This window comes from Alexandromys fortis, unplaced genomic scaffold (assembly GCF_014885135.2).
Source record: "Alexandromys fortis isolate MF-2015 unplaced genomic scaffold, M_Fortis_MF-2015_v1.1 scaffold_76, whole genome shotgun sequence".
Lineage (NCBI taxonomy): Eukaryota > Metazoa > Chordata > Mammalia > Rodentia > Cricetidae > Alexandromys > Alexandromys fortis.
Window position 1 is genome coordinate 8,823,275 of NW_026067997.1, and position 21,673 is coordinate 8,844,947.

Consider the following 21,673-nt stretch of genomic DNA (forward strand, 5'->3'; position numbering starts at 1 on the left):
TTTTTTTTTGGATTTTCGAGACAAGGTTTCTCCGTAGCTTTTGGTTCCTGTCCTGGAACTAGCTCTTCTAGACCAGGCTGGTCTTGAACTCACAGAGATCCCCACCTGCCTCTGCCTCCCGAGTGCTGGGATTAAAGATGTGTGCCACCACTGCCTAGCACTTTGCCACTCTTGGTGTAATTAACTATAGATGATGTAGTATTTTGCTCAATATTTTACTCCTTGAGTAATAAAGATATAATACATATTATAAATAATTTATGTACCACACGTGTGTGCACACACACATACATACACACACACATTCTTCTTGATGGTCCTGGGAATTGAATGCAGGGTTCTACCTCTTGTTATATTATATAGCATGAATAATAAAAACCCAGAGACAGATACTGGGATTCAACCTGAAGATCAGAAAAGCAAAGCAGCTGAGCACTAGAGAGCTCTTACCTCTATGAAATCTTCAGACTGAAGAGAGAGAGTTCCTGTCTCATCCTGCCTTATATTCCTCTCTAGTACTGGGATTAAAGGTGTGCACCATCACCACCTGGCCTGTAGGGCTGACTAGTGCAGCTGCTTTGGACTGATCTTCAGGCGAACTTTATTTATTAAAACACAAATAATATACCACGATAATACTACATCTCGCTTTTTCCTCCTTTCCTAACTTAGGTCTTCCCACTGCCAAGCACAGTGGCCAACATAAGCCTGCCTGGTAATTCCAGCAGTTGCCTTCAGAGACTAAGTCCTGAGAAGAACAGGACTGCTAGGAACTGCACAGGACACCCAATAGGCTGGTGTGGGCGTTGTGTTTAAATGCAATTACCTTGTGCCACATAGACAAAAAAAAAAAAAAAAAAAAAAAGCTTGATATCATTGTTCTGAAGCTGTGTGGGTCCCACCCACACATGCTGTGATTTCACTGATAAGATGTGCAGCCTCTGAGATTTTTTTTCTCTCTCTCCCAGTACTGGGAGTGGAACAAACATGGCCCTTACCAGGCATTACTCTACCACTGAATTACATCACCAGCCCCATTACCTGACATTTTACATGTTTCCAGATGATAGTTATATGGAGCAACATCTGGAGAGCCATTGCCCTTTAATGTCGAAGAGTGGTTATTGTCCAGTACGTTTCCAAGACCAGTGGTGCCTGTATCAGCCGGAAACTCAGTCCATCTCAGATTTGTCCTGCAGAGTCAGCTGTGCCCCTTTAGTCTTAAGCGGGACATTTGAAATAGTTTCATCCATGTGGCTAATTTTATTCCAAGCAGTCTTTCATTTGAGATCTTGTAGGGATAAGTCCCACCCCTTAGGGGGCGTGTTCGCCTCAGGCTAAAGTTCTCCTATAAAATTGGTGAGCGTGCTCCCAGCGCTCTCTTCTGCTTTCCTGGTCTCCGCGGGAACAGTGGTTCTGTAAGTCTATTCCTCCATTAAAGCTGTCTATATTTTGACAATCTGTCTGCATTCGCTTACGCCGTTACAAGATCTTTTATTTCCCCTTTAGCAAACCCAATCATTATGCACCAAGCAATGACGCCTATGGCGGAGAAATGCACGTTCGACCAATGCTCTCTCAGCCGGCATACTCCTTTTACCCAGAAGATGAAATTCTTCACTTTTACAAATGGACATCGCCGCCAGGAGTGATCCGAATCCTGTCCATGCTCATCATTGTCATGTGCATCGCCATATTTGCCTGTGTGGCTTCCACGCTCGCTTGGGACAGAGGCTATGGAAATGGCATCTTTGGCGGTGTAGGCTACCCTTATGGAGGAACTGGCTTCGGTGGCTTTGGAACCGGCTATGGCTACGGTTATGGCTATGGTTATGGCTATGGAGGATATACAGATCCAAGAGCAGCCAAAGGTTTCCTGTTGGCCATGGCAGCCTTTTGCTTCATTGCCTCCTTGATAATATTTGTTACCAGTGTTGTAAGATCTGGAATGTCCAGAACAAGAAGGTTTTACTTGATTGTGATCATAGTCAGCGTTGTCCTGGGCGTCCTGGTGTTTATCGCGACAATTGTGTATATAATGGGAGTCAACCCAACCGCCCAGTCCTCTGGATCCATATACGGTTCACAGATCTACACCCTCTGCAGTCAGTTCTATACTGGAGCTACTGGACTCTACGTGGATCAGTATCTGTACCACTACTGTGTGGTGGATCCCCAAGAGGTATGAATAGCTTGTTGGTTTTTCAAGACAGGTTTCTCTGTGTAACAGCCCTAACTGTCCTGGAACTCGGTCCATAGACCAGGCTGGCTGGGATGAAAGGCGTGCACCACCACCTCCTGGTAGTATGAGTAGTTTTTGTTCTTCCCCATAACCCATCCTTCTCTCCATGAGATTAGAGAAGCTCAGAATAGTGAGTATGGGAACATTTAAAAATAATGTCTGAGGCCCTACTTTTAATGATGCCGTAATGTCGGGGAGAGACTGGATGTCATTATTAAGCCATAGTTAACATACCGTCTATCTGTTTAGAGAGTACCTCAGTGGTTGGTGCAGTCACAGAATTGGGCAAGCATCCCTTCAGTTGTGGAACATTTTCACTGTCTCCCGCAGCAATGTCTGTGTCCATTAGCGTTTGCTCACAATTTTTTTGACCCACTCTGAGCAGCAGCCCTCTGCCCATCCAGCTTGGCCTGTTCTCTGTTGTTAAGAATTTTCACAATATCTGGTCTCTTATGATTGGCATCTTTCACTTAGCATGATGGTTTTTTAAAATTTTTTCTTTTGATCTGTGTTTTTGTCATGTGTAAGTCCTTTATTTCTTTTTATTGATGAATGATTTAAGAACATATATCACGTTTTATTTACCCATCATTTATGAACATTAAGGCTACCTCTGCATTGTCTGTGACTTCTGTTATTAGGATTCTTGATGCACAGGTTTTTGTGTGACTCCTAATATTTCTTTTTTTTAATTATTTATTTAATTAATTATTTATTTTTTACTCATCCACCAAACTTTATGTGGCTTATTAAAAACTTCATATGAAATAACGGCCCGCCATATTAACATTCACAATGCCCATTACCAAGATTTAAATGCGAAGATCCCCTGTAAGGTGCCCGGAAGATCTTAGCCACTACTACTTTGCTTTAACAATACCTGAACGTGTCTTCCATCACCAAAGAGCAATGAGTTCCTGTGTTACCTAGAAACATTTCAGTAGTTTAGAGAAGTATGTCCACTTTCCTGGCACCTCGCACATTCGTTAAGAACTTAAGGTAGAATGTTACTTGCTCAAGTCAGAATCTGGTCCCAATTAAATGGTGACAGCTTTGCCAATAACAAGTACATGCTCTTCCATGCCTAGGAAGGGAGGCTGCCACAGCCGGCAGGTCCCAAAGACACATGGACCTAATATTTCTTGAGTTGTGAGTATAGCTGCAGGTAGAATTGATGAGCTGGATGTGGCTCTAACTCTTTGAGGTGCTGTCAGTTTTCCAAAGAAGCCATTTTACAGTCTCTCCAAAAAGCTTGCGGGTCATAACCGTCCCCTTCCTCACGTAAGCCTGTTGTTGTCAGTCTGTCTGATTCTGGTCATGTTAATGGGTGTGAAATGGTACCTCATTGTAGGTGGCTTTTTGGGGGTGTGTGGTTTGTTGTGTTTTTTTGAGGTAGAGTTTTGATATGTATCTCAGGTCATCCTTGAACTCACAGCATTCCTGCTTTAGCATCCTGAGCCCTAATTATGGGTGTGCCCCTATGCCCTGCTTGTATTTTGATTTGTTTTCCGTGATAGCCAGTGGTACTGAGCATATTTTCACATATGTATTGAACATTTATCATCATTGTATATTCAAAAACTTACTTTTAAAATTGGCCTGTTTTTAGTCTTTATAATAGGTATATAAATCTCTTATGAATAATTTATATAAATATTTGTTATTTTGCCCACACCCCTTTTAAGTTTTTTTGAATGATATTCTTTACACAAAACTTTACTTTTGATAGGCTCTTGTCTGATTTTTCTTTTGTTGTTTTTTGCTTATGGTATCTTACCAATGAAAGTAAATATTCTCCATAAAAGCTGCTTTTTCTTTTTAATTATATCCCCCTCTTTGGAGCCAGGGTCCTACTGTATAGCCCACATTTGCCTGTAAATTGTGATCCTGCTGTAGCTCCAGCCTTTTGAGTGCTGTAGTTACAGGCATATGAGCTACCTCCCCTGGTCCATTAAATTTTCTCTGTGCAGTGTTCCAAATGAGTTGACTGTGTGGGTGATGGTTATAGCTCATTGGTGGAAAATTTGCTTATTCAGCACAAGGCCCTGGGTTAGAAACATTTGGAATTGCAGATGGCTCAGTGGGTAGATGCTTGCACAATCATGAGGACTTGAGTTTGGATCCCCAGAACCCATGCAAGAACCCCAAACATGGTGGGTGTGCATGCATGTAACCCTAGTGCTGACGATACAGAAATCGGCACTCCTAGGAGTTCACTGGCCAGCCAGTCTAGGTGAAATGTCAGGCTCCGGGTTCATAGAGAGTCTGCTTCTTGAAAATTAAAATGAACAGTCATAGAGGAAGATACATGTTGTTGACCTTTGACCTTTTCCTCGTAGACACACACGTATATAGGCAAGTATACCCACGTGCACACCCAAGAAAGTGTACTCTTGCTTGCACTTGCGTGTACACACAAACACACAAAATTGGTTATTGATGAGAACATTTTGGAGTCTCATTTGATTCCATTAATCTATGTTTCTGTCCTTACACCCATACCACACTGTCTTTTTACTTTACTGTTATGGTAAGTTTTTGAAGTTGTGAAGTATGGATTCTCTAACTTTGTTTAAAATTATTTTGACTAGATTGTATAGATTCTGTGTTTCTTGCATTTCTATCTGCATTTTAGGATTATCCTTTAGGATAGCCCTTGTGCATGGTAGGATAAGTTTTGGTTTTTGCAAGCTACCTGCTGGGACTTTGAAGAGTTGCCCCAAATCTGTAGCTCAGTTTAGGGGAATTTTGTCATTATTGCAATTTTAAGCCTTCTTCTTCTTCTTTTTTTTTTTTTTTTCCGAGACAGGGTTTCTTTGTAGCTTTGGAGCCTGTCCTGGGACTCCCTTTGTAGACCAGGCTGGCCTCGAACTCACAGAGATCCGCCTGCCTCTGCCTCCCAAGTGCTGGGATTAAAGGCATGTGCCACCACCACCTGGCTTCTTTTTTTTTGGGGGGGGGGGAATGTGCATTTTTCAAGGTTTCTCTGTAGTCTTGGTTGTCCTGGAATTCACTTTATAGATCAGGCTGGCCTTGAATTCACAGAGATCCCTCTGCCTCCAGAGTGCTGGAATTAAAGGCATATGCAATCATTGTCCAGTGAGATTGTAAATCTTCTAATCAATGAACATAGGAAATCTTTCCATTTCTTGTGGTAGTTTCCGAATGTTGGTACTTTTTAGTCCAGGTGATTTTATGTGCTTCGGGGGCGTAACCCCTACCGTAGGCAACTGTGAGTCACCTCAATTACTTCAAACCACGAATGCCACTGCTCCTATCCCCTCCTCTTGACTCAGGAGTTCTCATTCTTCCTCCTGAATGAATCATTCTCTTGGGTTAGACTTTCTCCACTGTCTGCCTATCTTGATTTTGAAGACAGAGTGTTTTCCCTGCTGGTGTAGGTTTCAGAGGGCTTGCTGTTACTGTTCAGACCTGTCTGTGGTGAGGACTGCGAATTGGTAGAATCGGTTTGCCTAACTTACCACACTCCGGTCCCTCGTAATCCTCTGGCTACTTGAAACCTATATTCTTTGAAAAAGGATGTCACTGAGAGGTAGACAGTGGGTGGGAGAGCCTGCTGTTAGCCGTGAGTAGATAACCAGTACTGGTCTCGTCTTCAAGCGTGCGCAGACCAGTGTGCCACCTTATACGTCTGCCAGAGACTGGGTGAGCCATCAAGAGGAGGCGTCATTGTCACAAGGCACTGAAACCGAGGAACTTGCTAGATCGAAGGACTCATTCGTCCATTTGCTCTAATTTATAGGTTGGTTAGATTCATAGTGTTATCATTTATGTTAAGACAGATGGCTCAGTTTACATAGAGTGTAAAAAGGTTGCCAAGCGTAAGTCATGAACAGGGTTATAGGTATGATTCTGAAATCAGCATTTTCAAACCCTTTAGAAGAAAGACATTGATGCTGGGCATATATGTCTGTAATCTTAGCACTGGGGAAGAATAGGCAGGAAGAGGTTAAGATCATCTTCGGTTACATAGAGAGTTTGAGGCTAGCCTGGGCTATTTGAGACACTGCCTCAAAAAACAAACAAAAACCCATTGATTTCATTTCTGTACCAGCTATTTTCGCTTTTTTATAAAAATCTGACAGCGACTGAGGCACAGTGCCCAGAACCCATTTCCTGAGCTCTGAAGTGGGTGCTGACAGGTCTACCTGTAAGCAGGGTTTGAGCACGGAGTCACTTGGTTTGTGTCCATTTCTATTTATGAACACCCAGGTACACTTGGCATGTGTTTTGCTAGCTTTGTCCAGTTGGTGTGGGTTAGTTTTTAATGACAGAACTAATCTGTAGAAGTTTAGTTTTATACCCGTTAAATCACAAGTACTCAGGCCAGTCGGTAAGGGTTTTAGTTCTTAGAAAGTGGATTTCAATTAAAGCAATTAAAATTAATTATGTCCATATCTTTCTTCCCTTTTAGGCTATAGCCATTGTCCTGGGCTTCATGATACTCGTGGCTTTTGCTTTAATCATTTTCTTTGCTGTGAAAACCCGAAGAAAGATGGACCGGTATGACAAGTCCAATATTTTGTGGGATAAGGAACATATTTATGATGAACAGCCCCCCAATGTCGAAGAGTGGGTAAGTGTAAACAGAACAAAACACCTTTAACCTTTTGTTAAATTTCTAGTGTCTGTCCCTAATTTTTTGTACTTTGTTAAACTTTATGCTTAGAATTATTGTGTTTGTACATTTAATAAGTTGTTTGTTTTTTTCTCAGAATTTTTAAAAGGTTGGTAAATGGAAATCGCTTCTTTAAAGGGTGAACTCATTTCTGTTTTCAGGAAGGAATACCCCCTAGAAAGTTACAGAGACCTCTTGGCCTTTGCAAAGTGCAAGCAACTCCCCTCCACCCCTTTATTTCTTTGCTTTACTGTTTTGGAGAAAACACTGTTGCCCCAGGGTTGAGAGCGGCTGGGGTCAAGCTTGGCAGAGGCATTTTGGGAATGGGATGGCCACTGTTGGTAACCTTATCAACTTTTTACATTGATAGCAGCATGTTCAACCACAGTGACTCATTCTATATCCCATTTACCTATCAAATACTTCAGTATGACAGACAGAGATTACAGGAGTTTCTGTTTTAGGAGGGATGGTAATATATTGCAAATCTTAGCAGCCTTTAGCTGGGCAGTGGTGGCGCATGCCTTTAATCCCAGAACTCTGGAGGCAGAGACAGGTGGATCTCTGTGAGTCCAAGATCAGCCTGGTTACAGAGAGAATTCCTGGACAGCCAGGGCTATACAGAGAAACCCTGTCTTGAAAAAAAAAAAAAAACCAAACCAAACAAACAAAAAACGTGAGCAAGCAAGCTGGTGTGTGTGTGTGTGTGTGTGTGTGTGTGTGTGTGTGTAAGATGACAAGCTCCTTTAATCCCAGCACTCTGGAGGTAGAGGCAGGCCAGTCTCTGTGTGGAGACAGAATTTGTTTCTGTTGGGTTGCTGTGAGGAGCACCTACAGAAACTTTTTTTCCCCTACTTTTTCTTTAATATTTTTTCTTCAGTCCTGGAGACCGAACCCAGGGCCTTGTGCTTGCATGCTAGGCCAGCTGTTTGCTGCTGTATCGGGAGGTTTCTGTGCTTGCTCCTTTTGTTTGATCTTTGTGAGTTCGTGTGTAGTGAATTGTGTGTGTGTTCCTGCTTGTAAGTGCAGGCATATGCACTTGTGCACTGTCTGTGGATGTCACAGGACAACCCAGGTGCTGGCTGACATCTTCTACCCCTTTGGGGCAGTGTCTGTTTGTGCTGCACCTGCCAGGGCCTTGCCCTGGGCCTTACTGGGATTCTCCTGACTGCCTCCGTCTTACCTTGGAAGAGCTTTGATTATCGATTTGCTATTGCATTTGGCTTATATCCAGTTCCAGAGATCTAAATTTACACTCTCCCAATTCCAAGGCAAGGGATTTACCCACATTCCTGTACTTCTTGTTTTTGAGATAGCATATCCTAACTTGCCCAGGCTGGACCTGAACTCACTGTGATCTAAGCAGGCCTCCCAAGTAGCCAGGACCTTGGGCCTTTACCACTAGATCTGGTTCTAGCCAGACTGTTTTCGGGCTATGAAATTTAATTGTGGATTCTGGACCCTGACTGGCACTAGGGTAGGCTTATTGTGGCCACTGGCAATGGGGTATAGGAGGGCTTCAAAAGAGCTATGGGTTCCTGATAAACTGTCCCCTTAGCTCTAGCATTCTGTTGAGATTATTTATATTTTTTTAAATATTTATTATGTGTGTGTACAATATTCTGTCTGTGTGTATGTCTGCAGGCCAGAAGAGGGCACCAGACCCCATTACAGATGGTTGTGAGCCACCATGTGGTTGCTGGGAATTGAACTCAGGACCTTTGGAAGAGCAGGCAATGCTCTTAACCACTGAGCCATCTCTCCAGCCCCCAGCTCTAGCATTCAGTACGCCAGAGTTTTTAGGAAATCTGCAAGCTTCTAGCTAGTGAAGGAAAAAAAAGAGCCAAGTTAAGAAAGCCAGAAAGAGGCTGGGCGGTGGTGGCACACGCCTTTAATCCCAGCACTCGGGAAGCAGAGGCAGGCGGATCTCTGAGTTTGAGACCAGCCTGGCAGGACAGGCTCCAAAGCCAGAGAAACCCTGTCTCGAAAAAACAAACAGAAAGAAAGAAAGAAAGAAAGAAAGAAAGAAAGAAAGAAAGAAAGAAAGAAAGCCAGAAAGCCAGAAAGAGAGTGACTTATTTACTGAGAGTGATGGATGCTAACCCTGCCTCTGTCGGAAGCCACTTCCTCTGTGAGGTGTGAAGCTGCCTTAGAGGGAGATTGTCCGTCCATCTGTAGCTCCAGGCGAGGCCTCCTCTGGAAGGACTGGGACTGTTCACCATGGACTCTGAAGTCAATGTTCTGCTGAGAGTTTCTGGGTGTGTCAGTTGTTTCACTGACTGTCGGGTTTGTTTACTCAAGGTTTCGAGAGAGCTTTAAAAAAAATAAATAAACCAGCTCCAGGGAGCCCAGCACCTGTAATATTAGTCACGGTGAACTTTAGCCTCTCACCTGATTTTGTATCAGGAAGGTTTAATCAGTTATTAGTTCTTTTGATACCTTGGCAGCAGCAGGTAGTCACTCATAGGAGGGGTGATGAGGTGAAAGATAGTTCTTTAAAAGGCATCCTCTTGGCTGCTGCCGTAGCTCGGTGGTAGAGCTCTTGCCGTCTAAGGCCCTGGGTTCAACCCCCAGCCCAATATATATCTACCAAAAAGGCAGTACCGTATAATTAGCGACTTGGTATTGTAGCCTCGAGTAGTTTGTCTTTTCTGCTATCTTCCCTGGCTACCCAAGCTCAGTCCCCTGAGCTCAGCTGCACATTTCAGTTCTACCCCAGATGCAGCTATTTGCTCCCCGTTCTCAGCTCTCTGTGTCCTTCTCAAGCTGCTGCCACTCTGCCCTTGCGCTGCCCCAGAGATACCAGTCTGCCTGAGAAGCACAGCAGTGAGTCTTTGTAGTCTTTGTCCTTCGGTCTTAACAAAGTATAACTGCTTGTGCTGAGAGTGGATTACGTGCAAGGGACCTTGAGTTAAGTCTCCAGTGCTGGGGGAAAATGGAAATCTTAGTAACTGTGGAGTGCTGAAACAGGGGACTTGTATATGGGTGGGACTAAAGTGAGCATTACTTAGTGCCCCACGAATTGGGATCGGTCTGGAAACTTATAACCATTCGAAAGCTTGCCATCTCTTTTGATTTAGGATCACTCTCCATTCCCTACATCCTTTTGCATACGGACGGGAACATTTGCAACTTTCTAAGTTCCTAGTCCTGCATCTCTTGCATGTTATTTCTTCTTTTAGGTATGTTTTTTTTTTTTTTTTTTGCGGGTATGTTTTCTGTATCTGTTGTTCGTTGTAAAGTGAGCCTACATCTGCATATTTGTCCTTTATAGTCACTGAAGTGGATGCTGTTTGTCTTGGTCACGGTTTTATTGGAAGAGACACCATAACCATAGCAACTCTTACAAGGAAAACACTTAATTGAGGGGGCTTGCTTGCAGTTTCAGGGGTTTGGTCCATTATCATCAGCCATCACGGTGGGGATCATGGCAACATGCAGGCAGACATGGTGCTGGAGAGGGAGCTGAGAGTCCTACATCTTGCAGGCAACAGAGTTGACTGAGATACTGGCAGTATTATGAGCATAGAAACCCTCAAGTTTTTTTTTTTTTGTTTCATTACTTTAGGTATTATTGGTTTTATTATTTATGTGCTTGTTTGTTCATGTATGTATACATGTGGCATAGCCTGGATGTAGAGGTCAGAAGTAAACTTTTCAGGGGTCTGTTCTCTCTGTCTGTCCTGTGTGTTGTAGGGATCGAACTCAGGTTCTCAGGCTTGGTAGCACGCTTCCTTATTTGCTGATCCATCTTACCAGCCCTGTTTTGATTTATAATTTTTTATTTGAGATAGACTCTTGTTATATAGCCCAGGTTGGCTTTGAACTCTTTATGTAGCCCAGGCTGGTCTTAATCTAACCTGCTGTCTCAGCCTTCCAAGTAGCAAGCATCACAGGTATGTGGACTACCACTTTTGTCTTATTATGAAAGTAAGCCCTCACCAGCTTATTGAAACTTTCTGCTTTCATCTTTATGGGGTATCTTGCTGAATTTTCCTTACCAGCACAGCTGCCAGATGATGTGACTATGCTGTGGTTTGCTGATGGGTAAATTTGCCATTTAATATTGCAAACAGAGATAAGAATAAAAAAACTATTTTGTATACCTTTCATACATGTCTGTAGTTATTATATAGGGTAGATTCTCAGTTGTAGTATTAGCAGGCTAAAGTCATTAGATGTAAAAAAATTGCCAGTCTGGGCGGTGTGGTGGCGCACGCCTTTAATACCAGCACCCGGGAGGCAGAGGCAGGTGGATCTCTGTGAGTTCGAGACCAGCCTGGTCTACAAGAGCTAGTGCCAGGACAGGCTCCAAAGCTACAGAGAAACCCTGTCTAAAAAAAAAAAAACAAAACAAACAAAAAAAAAACAAAACAACAAAAAAAGAGAGAAAGTGTTAGAGAATGGAGAAGATTGGTGTGTTGAACATGAGTTGTATCGGCTGGCAGCTTTTTCATTCACAGATACTGGGTCACAGAGTCTGTGGCAAAGCTTGACTTGAAACTATTTCCCGCTCTTGGGACCACATTTTACTTGGGTTTGTTTTGTTTCTACTGGGGCTTCAGGCCCACAGAAGTACATGAATACAGTTCTTGGCTCATTATATTGTTGTCTTTGTTACCTGCACAACGTTCTTGTTACTTTGTTTCATAATTGAGGACACACCTTCCCGGCCAAGAATTATAATAATAGCCTCACATTATGCTAGTCTATATATATTGTACTTTCTCATCGACCTCCTCACATCTGCCTGTAAGGAGGGCTGGGCGGTGTGTGAGGTGTGTGTGTGTGCGTGTGTGTGTGTGTGTGTGGCTATCCTTGTATGGATATAGATTGTCTTATCACTTGCCTTTTTTAATTCGATCCTAGATTGATTGTATTTAACTAGAGGCAACACTCCGAGCCCCTGTATTCCACAGTTTCATGGCGGTTTCTCTAGCTCTTGTTGGTGGGCTGTTACGTTATTAAGAGCAGCATTGCTAGCTAGACCGGCATTGTGTAGGTCAGCTGCAGAGAGTGCCCGGTGCACTGCCTGTGTGCCTGTGACCCACAGCACTGCCAGAGTGTAGGACACAAACACCAGCGCTCTTGCTACAGACCTCTCGACTCTCCCACTCTTGTGCAAATTTTTCATGGCTCTAGACCCAAGTGTGGAACTCCTGGGGTGAAGAGCTTGTGAGCGAACTTTTTTATAAAATAATGACAAATGCTTTCCAAAGCTTGCCCACTTACTATCTTGATACTGTTAGACTTGATTTTTATTTATTTATTCATGGTTTTCAAGACAGGGTTTTTCTGTGTAGCCATGGCTGTCTTGGAACTCACTCTGTAGACCAGGCTGGCCTTGAACTCACAGAGATCTGCTTGCCACTACCCCCCCCTATTAGACTTTATATGTTTGTCTATCAAAAGAAGAAGTGTATCACTATTTTTTTTTTTTTCGAGACAGGGTTTCTCTGTGGTTTTGGAGCCTGTCCTGGAACTAGCACTTGTAGACCAGGCTGGTCTTGAACTCACAGAGAGATCTGCCTGCCTCTGCCTCCCGAGTGCTGGGATCAAAGGCGTGCCCCGCCACCACCCGGCCGAAGTGTATCACTATTGTCTTTGTTTATATACATGTGTATGTGTGTGTATTTTCTCTCTACTTTATATTTTAGCAACTGTTGAGGTAGGAAAAATCCAAGCAGTGTCTCTGATATCTTGATTTTTCTAAGAGTTTTGATGGGAGCAAAGGGCACCTTTTATGAGGCACGGGATAGTCTGAGCCCCCTGTTTGATGCGCGTGTGTCATGCACGACTGACTAAGCATTGTAGATATGGCAAGCCTAAGTGCCTCCCTCACCTCAGCTGTGGGGACATGTTCCTTCTCCATTGTCCTGATTGTGTGAGGGAGGTGATTCTCAGTGTTTGTGATGAGCTGGGGACTGGGTCTAGGCTCCTGAGGGGATGGAGGCAGGAAGGAGGCTTGAAGCCAGGAGTTGAAGGCCAGCCTGAATAACCAGTGAGAACCATCTGAAAGAAAAAAATCAACAACCAAAAGGAGCCCTCAAATGTTCTTGCGTCTTTAATGTGTTTCCTTACTATTAATTGAGATTATTTTCCTACACATGAGCATACAAGAAACCAGGCTCTGGGGAGTTTGTGTAACATCAGTAGGCAAAGCAGATCCCTTGCTGTGGGCTTCAGTTCTTCGATAAATGGAGTAGTGGGAATCTTAGCGCCCCCTCCCTTCCTTCCACTCTTGGTGTGTAATGTTGGATTTTGTACTTCTTATGGAAGTAAGTGGTATATTAGGGAATTACTGTGAATTCTGATCCTATGCCTGGTTTTAGGTAGATGAATTCTGATGTCTTTAACCCATATGTTTGGTTGGAGAGACTGCCTGGTTCTTTGTGGACATCTCTGATTCCAGCATTCCCTGGCAAGCAGAAGGAACACCTTTGCATCTCCGTTTCTTTGTGCAGTCATTTTGTCTGCCTCTCATTCTACTGTAGGATGTAGCTGATTCAAAGTGTGGCTGTTTAACTCTAGGGATTTGGAAAGGAAAATAACTGACAACAGAGAGAAGAATTTTGATGTCCTGGTTACAGGTGGCAGAAACAACTTGAATTCGCTTAGGTAAAAAGATTTTATTTAAAACACACAAAATCTTAGAAAGAGTTGAAACAGCTTATCCTCAGTGGGCAATGGTGAGGCTGTGTACCCCTGATAGCCGAAACCAGGGGTTTTCTAAAGGTCCTTAGGACTTGCGAATTCACCTTGATCTCTTCCTGCCGGGGTTGGCCTCACTTCTTGGGAATACAGGCAAAAAGCAGACACTTGAGTCCTTGAGATTGTTTTTCTGTTTCTTTAATAAGATTGCATGTGGCTCAGGTCACTAAGGATGACTTTGACTTTATGATCCCCCTGTTTCTACCTTCCAAGTGCTGGGATTGTGTGTGTTGCTGTATCCAGCTTGAGTACTTCATACTATTCCTCTCAAACAGGCTGGAAAGGGACTATGGCCAAGTTTGGTTGGGTCACAAGGCCTCCTTGCACTAACCTGCTGTGGCCACATGGTATGACTTTTGTGTAGAACGAGGAAAGAGTGTCTAGGAAAATAATGCTGAGGACAGTATGTACTCTAAGTATGCTATTTGAATTAATTGTGATTTCTACTTTGTGTTTATATGGAGTCATCTGAGCAGGTGTAAGTTCAGGGTGCAATTTGAATAGCTTATGAGCTTCTGAGTAGGTTGGAATGTGTTTGTTGGCTTCTCTTATTGAGGCCACCATGTTCCTCTGATCCCTTTCTGCCTCTTTATGAGAGCAAGCACTATGCTCTAAGGGATCGAGAGTGACAGAGGAGGGATTCTACTTGGCTGTGGCTGTTAGTGTTGAGTTGAAAAGGTCTAGCACCCTTGACTCCTCAAAGACAGAGTCATTCATGCTAGTTTTTCCATTCAAATCCCTTTACCAAGCCTGCAGTCTTAAGACAGTTATAACTATAGGAACATGAGTATTAAATGCGTATTCACGTTCTGGATAAATACAACACCACAGGCTTGGGAAAAGTTTACACTCCTATGGTAAATATTTAAAAGTTCACTGTGAACATGTGCCTGAGATCAGTTCTTGTTTAGTTTTTAATTTTTCCACCACGCCTAGCCTTGATCAGTTTTTATTGCTGCATTATCTAATGAAGTGGCAATTGAAATTCAGAGCCGAGTTTCAGGTACTCCCACTGTGGTTAAAGAATCTGTGACTAAGGGTCTCATGAGGACAATGAAGATCTGTGGGTCTCATGAGGACGATGAAGATCTGAGAGGCAGGTGTTCTACGGTGATAACGATGGTTGCTTGTTGTGGCGACAGATGGGCTTAGATGCTGATCACTCAAACTCTCTCTAGTGGAGGGCATCAAAATGACTTGGGTTTGAATTTTATAACTTAAATTTTTTGACAGAAGAGTTTTGTTTTGTTTTGTTTTCATGAAAGTCTAGAGTTGGGGCAGGATTTATGCAGTCATACCTTGTTGCCTGTGGTCACCCCAGAATAGCTTTCTGTGTCCTTGACTTCTAATGAGTGTTTTAAATAGAATAGGTTAGTTCTCTAAACAAGGAAAATCAAAGTTCCATTCATAGTTAAGCTGGTGTAACAATGAAGGGCTAGCCAATATAATTATACCCAATAATTTTTAAAAACAGCTTCAAAAAAGTTTATTTGATGTACAGTAAACTATACATATGCACTGATGTGCCTTGATTTTATATGGGGGGTTATATCCTGATAAAATCATTGTACATTGAAATTATAAGTAAGACATATATTGAATACATCTACACCCAATACATTTCAGTTAGGACAGTAATCGTAACAGTAACAGCGTGGGTAAGAGTATCCAAGATGTAAGTACATAAATGTATCATTACGGTGTGACTTAGTTCTATCTACCCTGCTACAACCTTTCAGTGAAAACAGATTTTTTTTCTCTTGAAGGCTTCCTATGTCACCTCCCGGCAGCATAGAAGTCCATAGTGGGAGACAAATGAGCATGGCCAGGCTGGAGTGACTGGGCATGGCTGGTTATCAGCGTCAGACAGCTGATAATACTTGATTAGCTTTTCCACTCTTGCTCAGTACAGCATTCTTGGCTCTGCCATTGGTATACTAGACTCTCACTGTGGAAGAGATGACATGGTGGTCATGGTCTCTGGTGGAACTAGGGTAGCAGAAGTAGCAGCAGCCCATGAGCGGAGTGTTACAGTCGACCCTGACTGTTCCAGCCCCATTGTGAATGGAGAGAGGTTGGAGGACAAAAAAGGGCAGAGCGTTCTTCGGGGAGGAGGAGGAGTTTGTGTGAGAGCTAGAGAGTGCTTTAGTGGTTCTCTGAAAGCTGGAATTCCTAGATTTCCAGCACCAAGAGTTAATGTTTCTAAGCTCAGCCATGTGGATAGGTGTAATGATCTAAACAGGGCATGGCTGTCTGTAGAACAGAGCGTCTGTACCACAGCAGAGGCTCTCCTCCTCCTCACTGCCATCAGAATTCCCTGGAAGGCTTGTTAGAGCAGTTTACTCTGCCCCACGCCCCCTGGTTTCCGACTTAGTGGGTTTGGAATGGGGTTGAGCATGATTTGAGAACGCCTGCTCCCTGAAGTCTACCCACAACGATTACACTGCAGGCCTGTTTAGCCTTTGAGTTAATGTAGGCGGATGTCCCCTCTGCACCAAGGCATACTTTGTACACTGTACTATAGTAAACTGAAGGGCACTGAAGGGTATTTGGAAAATCAGGTGATGGCTTACTCAGGGATATTTCTGGCTTTTCAGCTCTCCTGTAAAGAGCCATAGCCTGAAGTGCCTCTGTATTAAGGTACAGCCTTCAGCAGGATTTGTTTCTGCAGCAAGCAGCCATGGATTAGATAACCATTATGGTTTGTTCACTCAGTGAGAATAAGATGGTTTCTCCACCTTGTCTGCTAATAGCCCCTGACTTGCTTCCAAAGCTCTGATAGCCCAGTGACTTAGAATTTGCCCTTGATACATGGACAGTTTCTTTGGGCAACCTGCCACTGCTGCTGAGCAAAGGCCTTGGTGCAGCTGAGCAACGTAGACCAATCTGTCTTTCCAACTTGGTCCATGGACTCTTAATTCATGGGATTGGTTCACATGGGAACATTTCAAACAAACCCAAAGTGAAAAAAAGAAATAGGAAAAGAACTTTGAGAGGCATTCTGAGCTTTTTCAGGGGTGAGCATCTGCAGGTATAAAACACCAGGAAACGGGAAAAACAAGTTGGACCACTTACTGTTGAGACTTTGTAAGGACAGTCACCCTTGAAGGTGGGTTGGGCAGGTTGTAAAACTGGAGATGGCCCTTTGAGATTAGCCTGCTTCTCTCTGTGCGGGGCTTTCTCCGCAGGTCTCCAACCTACCAAGCGGGAAGAGAACCATCTGAGGTGGATTTCTCACAATCACTAGTGACTAAATTCTGTGTAAAATTAACTGCTCTCACAAAGTTAGACAAGTAGAGGTTTCGCCTTGCAGCTCATTAGTGCACAGCGACTTTACAGCCCTAAGTACGAACTTCCTTTGTTTCTAGGACGGGCGAGCATCTCAGGCTGAGGTTGAGCTAAAAGGGAACAGCTTGTAGTGAGAAGGGACAAGGCTTGGATTCCATAGCAACCATTTTAGCTGTTTTACTCTGACCAGGTTTAGTTCCGTTTCCTCCTCAGAAAATGTTGACATCCTATCTACCTGGGTGGTGCCAAATAAACGTGATTAGACTGCTTGGCACATGAGAGACACTCAGCAGATGAAGTTACCTTTCCTCCTTAGAAGTAGATGACTTTTGTCTGTCGCATTGCTAGACTGGCTGGATGTGGGTCCAGCCTGACTGTCCGCATGTGAGCGTGTAGTGAAGGCAGGGTGGGGAGGAAAATGGAGGATGTCTGTCTGTAATTGTGGCATCCTACTCATCACAAATAATAGGAGATTGATTTTGATGAGAAAAAGTGTTTTCCCCAAACTTTGAGCTTTTTATTGGCTCTGACTTTAGGGGGCCAGTGTGGAGAAAATAGGGTTCACAGAGCCCGTTGCTCTATCTTCTTTCCAGTGAGGAAGGCAGAGACCGGGTAGCACCGTGCCCCTGCACTGTATTGCTCTGAAACAAAGCCCTCCGCTTGTTTTCCTTCTGGTATTCCACAGGGTGCAGGATGTTTTCATTGACTCTAGGAGGAAGAGGGGGGTGGGTTAAATGAAGTCACAAGACTTGTTCACAGGCGATAATTGTCATCCTTCTAATGAGTATAATTAAATTTTGATTAAAATTTGTCCTCATTATACTTACTTCTTGTATGGCTCTTTGAAATAATATATTGTATTTTGACATTTCAGAACAGGTTCTTTTGCGGGGGGAGGGGGGGAAGGAGGTGGGGAGGCACAGGGTCTCACTGTACAGCCCTGGTTGTCAGGCTGGCTTTGAACTTGCAGATATCTAACTGCTCTGCCTCCCAAGTGCCTGGGATTAAAGGCGTGTCCCATTATGGCCAGATACAATTCTTTTTTCACATGGACGTACCCTGGGCACCTCCAAAAATTAATTATTCCATTCTTTAAACTGGTTTGTGTGAGGTATGTTTTTGAGATAAGCTTTTCCAGTTAATCTCAAGATCGAGTCTGCGGCAGGCATTCCTTGGTTGGCTGGACTCCGTGGGTGGATTTCCATTTCCTTTCTCTGATCTTTTTCATGCATGAAGACCCTGGAGTGGAGACTTGGCCAAGGGTTTGCCTCAGGCTGCTGTGGAGTGCATGTATGGTTCAGGGCTTGCCGCAGGCTGCTGTGGAGTGCATGTATGGTTCAGGGTTTGCCGCAGGCTGCTGTGGAGTGCATGTATGGTTCAGGGCTTGCCGCAGGCTGGTGTGGAGTGCATGTATGGTTCAGGGCTTGCCACAGGCTGCTGTGGAGTGCATGCATGGTTCAGGGTTTGCTGCAGGCTGCTGTGGAGTGCATGCATGGTTCAGGGTTTGCCGCAGGCTGCTGTGGAGAGGCAAGGCCAACATTTAGCCCCGAGAATGATGACTCTTGAGCTTTGCTTCTCCCAAGACAGATCTTAATTTGTATTTTCGTTCTACTTTCTTTACCTCTCGTTCCCCAGGCAATCTTTTTATAGCAAGCTCTGAGCTTCTTTTTATTACATTTATTTATTTGCGTATCTGTGTGTGCATCTGGGGGTGCGCGCGCTTGTGACACAGCGTATGTGTGTAACTCAGGACAGTCTGTGGGAGTTGGTGTTCTCCTTCCTCCGTGTGAACTCAGGTTCACCTTGAAGGCCAGGCTCTGGGCCTCTGACTTGTGCAGACACTGGGCAGGGCTTGCAGACTCAACAGCAAGGCTGTACACATTACCATTTTTATTGGGTCTAGGTCCTTGGGACGGTTATCCAATCCCCTGAGCCACAGCTTCCTCGTTTCTGAGAGAGGTGTCACACCTGTAGGACTGTGCCTGGGAAAAGGTCTGCTGGCTGAGCATTGTTAGCCGTCCAGTCCGCTTGATAGCGAGCTCGTAAATAGGAGTTAGAGATAAGTGAGTGAGCCATTGGCGTGAGTAAGCGACTGCATGGCACTGAATAGGCTCTCTGACTGGAGGTTTACGGAGATAGATGTGGGGGGGATAGAGGTTTGTGCCTCACCCTGCAGCCCCCCAGGAGCTGGCTGCACTTGAACTAAGACTTGGAGCAAATCTTGAGGGATTAGCAGGCAAAGAAAGGGGAAAGGGCATTCAGGACTGGGGCTCTGATAAAGTTCATGCTGGAGGGGCAAGGGAAGGGAGTGGATCCTGGAGAAATGAAGCCAGGCTTTGAAGAAAAGGAAGCCTTTTATAGTTCTGATGAGGTCTCTAGAGTAAGGGCAGGCCCTTGACTTGGCAAAGCATTTGCCAGAGAGGGTGTTTTGTTCTGTTGTAAGAAATTCACTGGGAGCCAAGAATGGTTCCCACCAGGGCCTCCTGCGGTGGAATCTAAGTCCACTCCCTGGAAACCCACCTGCTGGCTTGGCTGTGGCCCTGAATTCCACTTTCAGAGGGAAGTGATTCCATTCCTCTCTGACCCTGAGTAGGAAACAGTGAAGGAAGTCACTGAGTACTCCCACAGCAGAGAACACAAGGTAGAAGGGGCCCTGTTGCAGAGACGCACCCTATAGAGATATTGATAATAATTGCGAGGGCATAAAATAGCAGAATAATCCAAAAGCTCAATTGGATCTAAAGGATTTTTTTTCCTTTCTCCCCTCACCCTCCTCTCCCAAGTCGGGTTTCTTCTCTACGTAGCCCTGGCTGTCCTGGAACTTGCTTTGTAGACCAGACTGGCCTTGAAGTCACAGAGATCCACCTGCCTCTGCCTCCCCAGTTCTGAGATTAAAGGATGTACATTCCCCCATTTCTTTTTTTATTATTAGTAATGATGTAATGATTTTATTTTTTCAAATATCTTTTGAATTTTTTAATTGTTTTTATTGAGCTATATATTTTTCTCTGCTCCCCTGCCTTCCTCTTCCCTCCCCTTCTATCCGCTCCCATGACCCCCACACTCCCAGTTTACTCAGGAGATCTTGTCTTTTTCTACTTCCCATGTAGATTAGATCCATGTATGTCTCTCTTAGGGTTCTCTTTATTTTCTAGGTTCTAGGTTCTCTGGGATTGTGAATTGTAGGCTAGTTTTTCTTTGCTTTATGTCTAAAAGCCACTTATGAGTGAGTTCATATGATATTTGTCTTTCTGGGTCTAGGTTACCTCACTCAATATGATGTTTTCTAGATCCATTTGCCTGTTCCCCCATTTCTTTAACCCTTTGATTATGAGTAAATGGTCTCTTGGGTTTTTTTCCCCCTAGGTTAAAAATGTGTCTGCAGGCACACAAGACATGCCTCCACCGCCATCTGACTATGCAGAGAGAGTTGACAGTCCTATGGCATACTCCTCCAATGGCAAAGTAGATGGCAGGCGGTCCTACCCAGAGTCTTTCTATAAGTCAACACCAATGTAAGTAGCACCTTAATTGGATAGCATTTGTCTAGAGAGGAGTATTGGATTGCTTAATTAAGGAACTGCCTTGGCCTGTTGATAGGGCAGAACTTAGGTAGGCAGGGACAACTAAATAGAATGCAGGGAGAAAGGAGGTGGAGTGAGGGAGAAGCCATGTAGCCCATTGAACTCAGATGGAACTTTAGCCGGTAAGCCATAGCCACGTGGCGATACACAGAATAGAAATGTGTTAAATTAAGATGTAAGAGTTAGCCATTAAGAAGCTAGAGCTAATGGGTCAAGCAGTGATTTAATTAATACAGTTTCTGTGTGATTATTTTGGGGCTAAGCAGCCGGGAACCAACGAGCTGCCCATGCCCCTTAAAACAAATTGGCGCGACAACGTGGTGGACTAAAGCCTTGTAAAACCTAGAAAAGCTTAAAAAGAAATCCTAGACGCATTATTTCAGGGCTGAGCAGCGGGAACAAGCGGCCTCCTCCAGCAGGCCTATTGATTTGTGCCTTCCTTCTTTATACTGTTGTGAATCCAAGGCCGAGAAGCGACAGGGCCATTCTTTAAAAAGTACCTACTGGCACCAGGTAAGCGGGCCACAAGCCCTCCTTCCTCTTACAGTGATCTTTGCTAGAGGCTTAAGCGCTTCTTGGAAATTCAGGATGCAGAGGAGGATGAGACCCCCTCTCATCTGCTAATTATACTGAAAGGCCAGATATGTGGCTTTTCATGAGGAATAGGGTTCTGTGCTCTGCTCAGAATGAGTGTGGAAGTTAGCTGAGCAGAGGTGTGTGACGACTTGGTTTTTCTCCCTTTGCCTGTGTTTATTGGGTCTCATAGACAGGAAAGGTTGCCTGTCGATCGGCTCTATTCACACACATGTGTGCTAAACTAGAAAACACGATTTGAAGCCCAGAATTTTGGTTAGTCGTCTGTTTTTCAACATTTAAAACAAAATACCCAAGGCAGACTTACTTTGTAAAGGTCATAGTTGGGAGGTAAGGGCACTGGCACCTGCACTTGCTTAGCCCTGGTGAGGACCTCGTGGTGATAACAATGTAATGGCAGGGGTACATGTGGGAGTAAGAGAGAGTCACAGGTTGAGATGGACCTCGGTCCTCTTGAAAGGAGACACTTTTTTTCTTTTTTAATGATTTATCTAACTTTATTTTTATGTGTATTGGTGTGAAAGTGTCAGATCTCATGGAACTGCATTTTAAGACAGTTGTGAGAATTGAACCCAGCTCCTCTGGAAGAGCAGTCAGTGCTCTTAACCACTGAGC

At 44.0% G+C, this 21,673-nt stretch overlaps 1 protein-coding gene and 1 non-coding gene across 7 annotated transcripts in view; one reads left to right on the plus strand and one right to left on the minus strand.

The window, feature by feature from the left end:
- Ocln (occludin) overlaps positions 1-21,673 on the plus strand; it is a 43,880-nt gene that overhangs the window by 11,373 nt on the left and 10,834 nt on the right. For 4 of the 6 annotated variants that reach the window (XM_050160362.1, XM_050160364.1, XM_050160365.1 and 1 more), the window contains exons 3-5: positions 1,510-2,182; positions 6,678-6,839; positions 20,247-20,395. In XM_050160362.1, coding sequence (XP_050016319.1) covers positions 1,510-2,182; positions 6,678-6,839; positions 20,247-20,395 — 984 coding nt within the window. The remainder of the gene's footprint in view (positions 1-1,509; positions 2,183-6,677; positions 6,840-20,246; positions 20,396-21,673) is intronic. The other 2 variants (XM_050160368.1, XM_050160367.1) reach the window with 1 other exon arrangement.
- LOC126512623 (small nucleolar RNA SNORA24) lies at positions 3,245-3,374 on the minus strand. Its single transcript, XR_007595108.1, has one exon. It is a non-coding gene; the product is annotated as a small nucleolar RNA SNORA24 (small nucleolar RNA).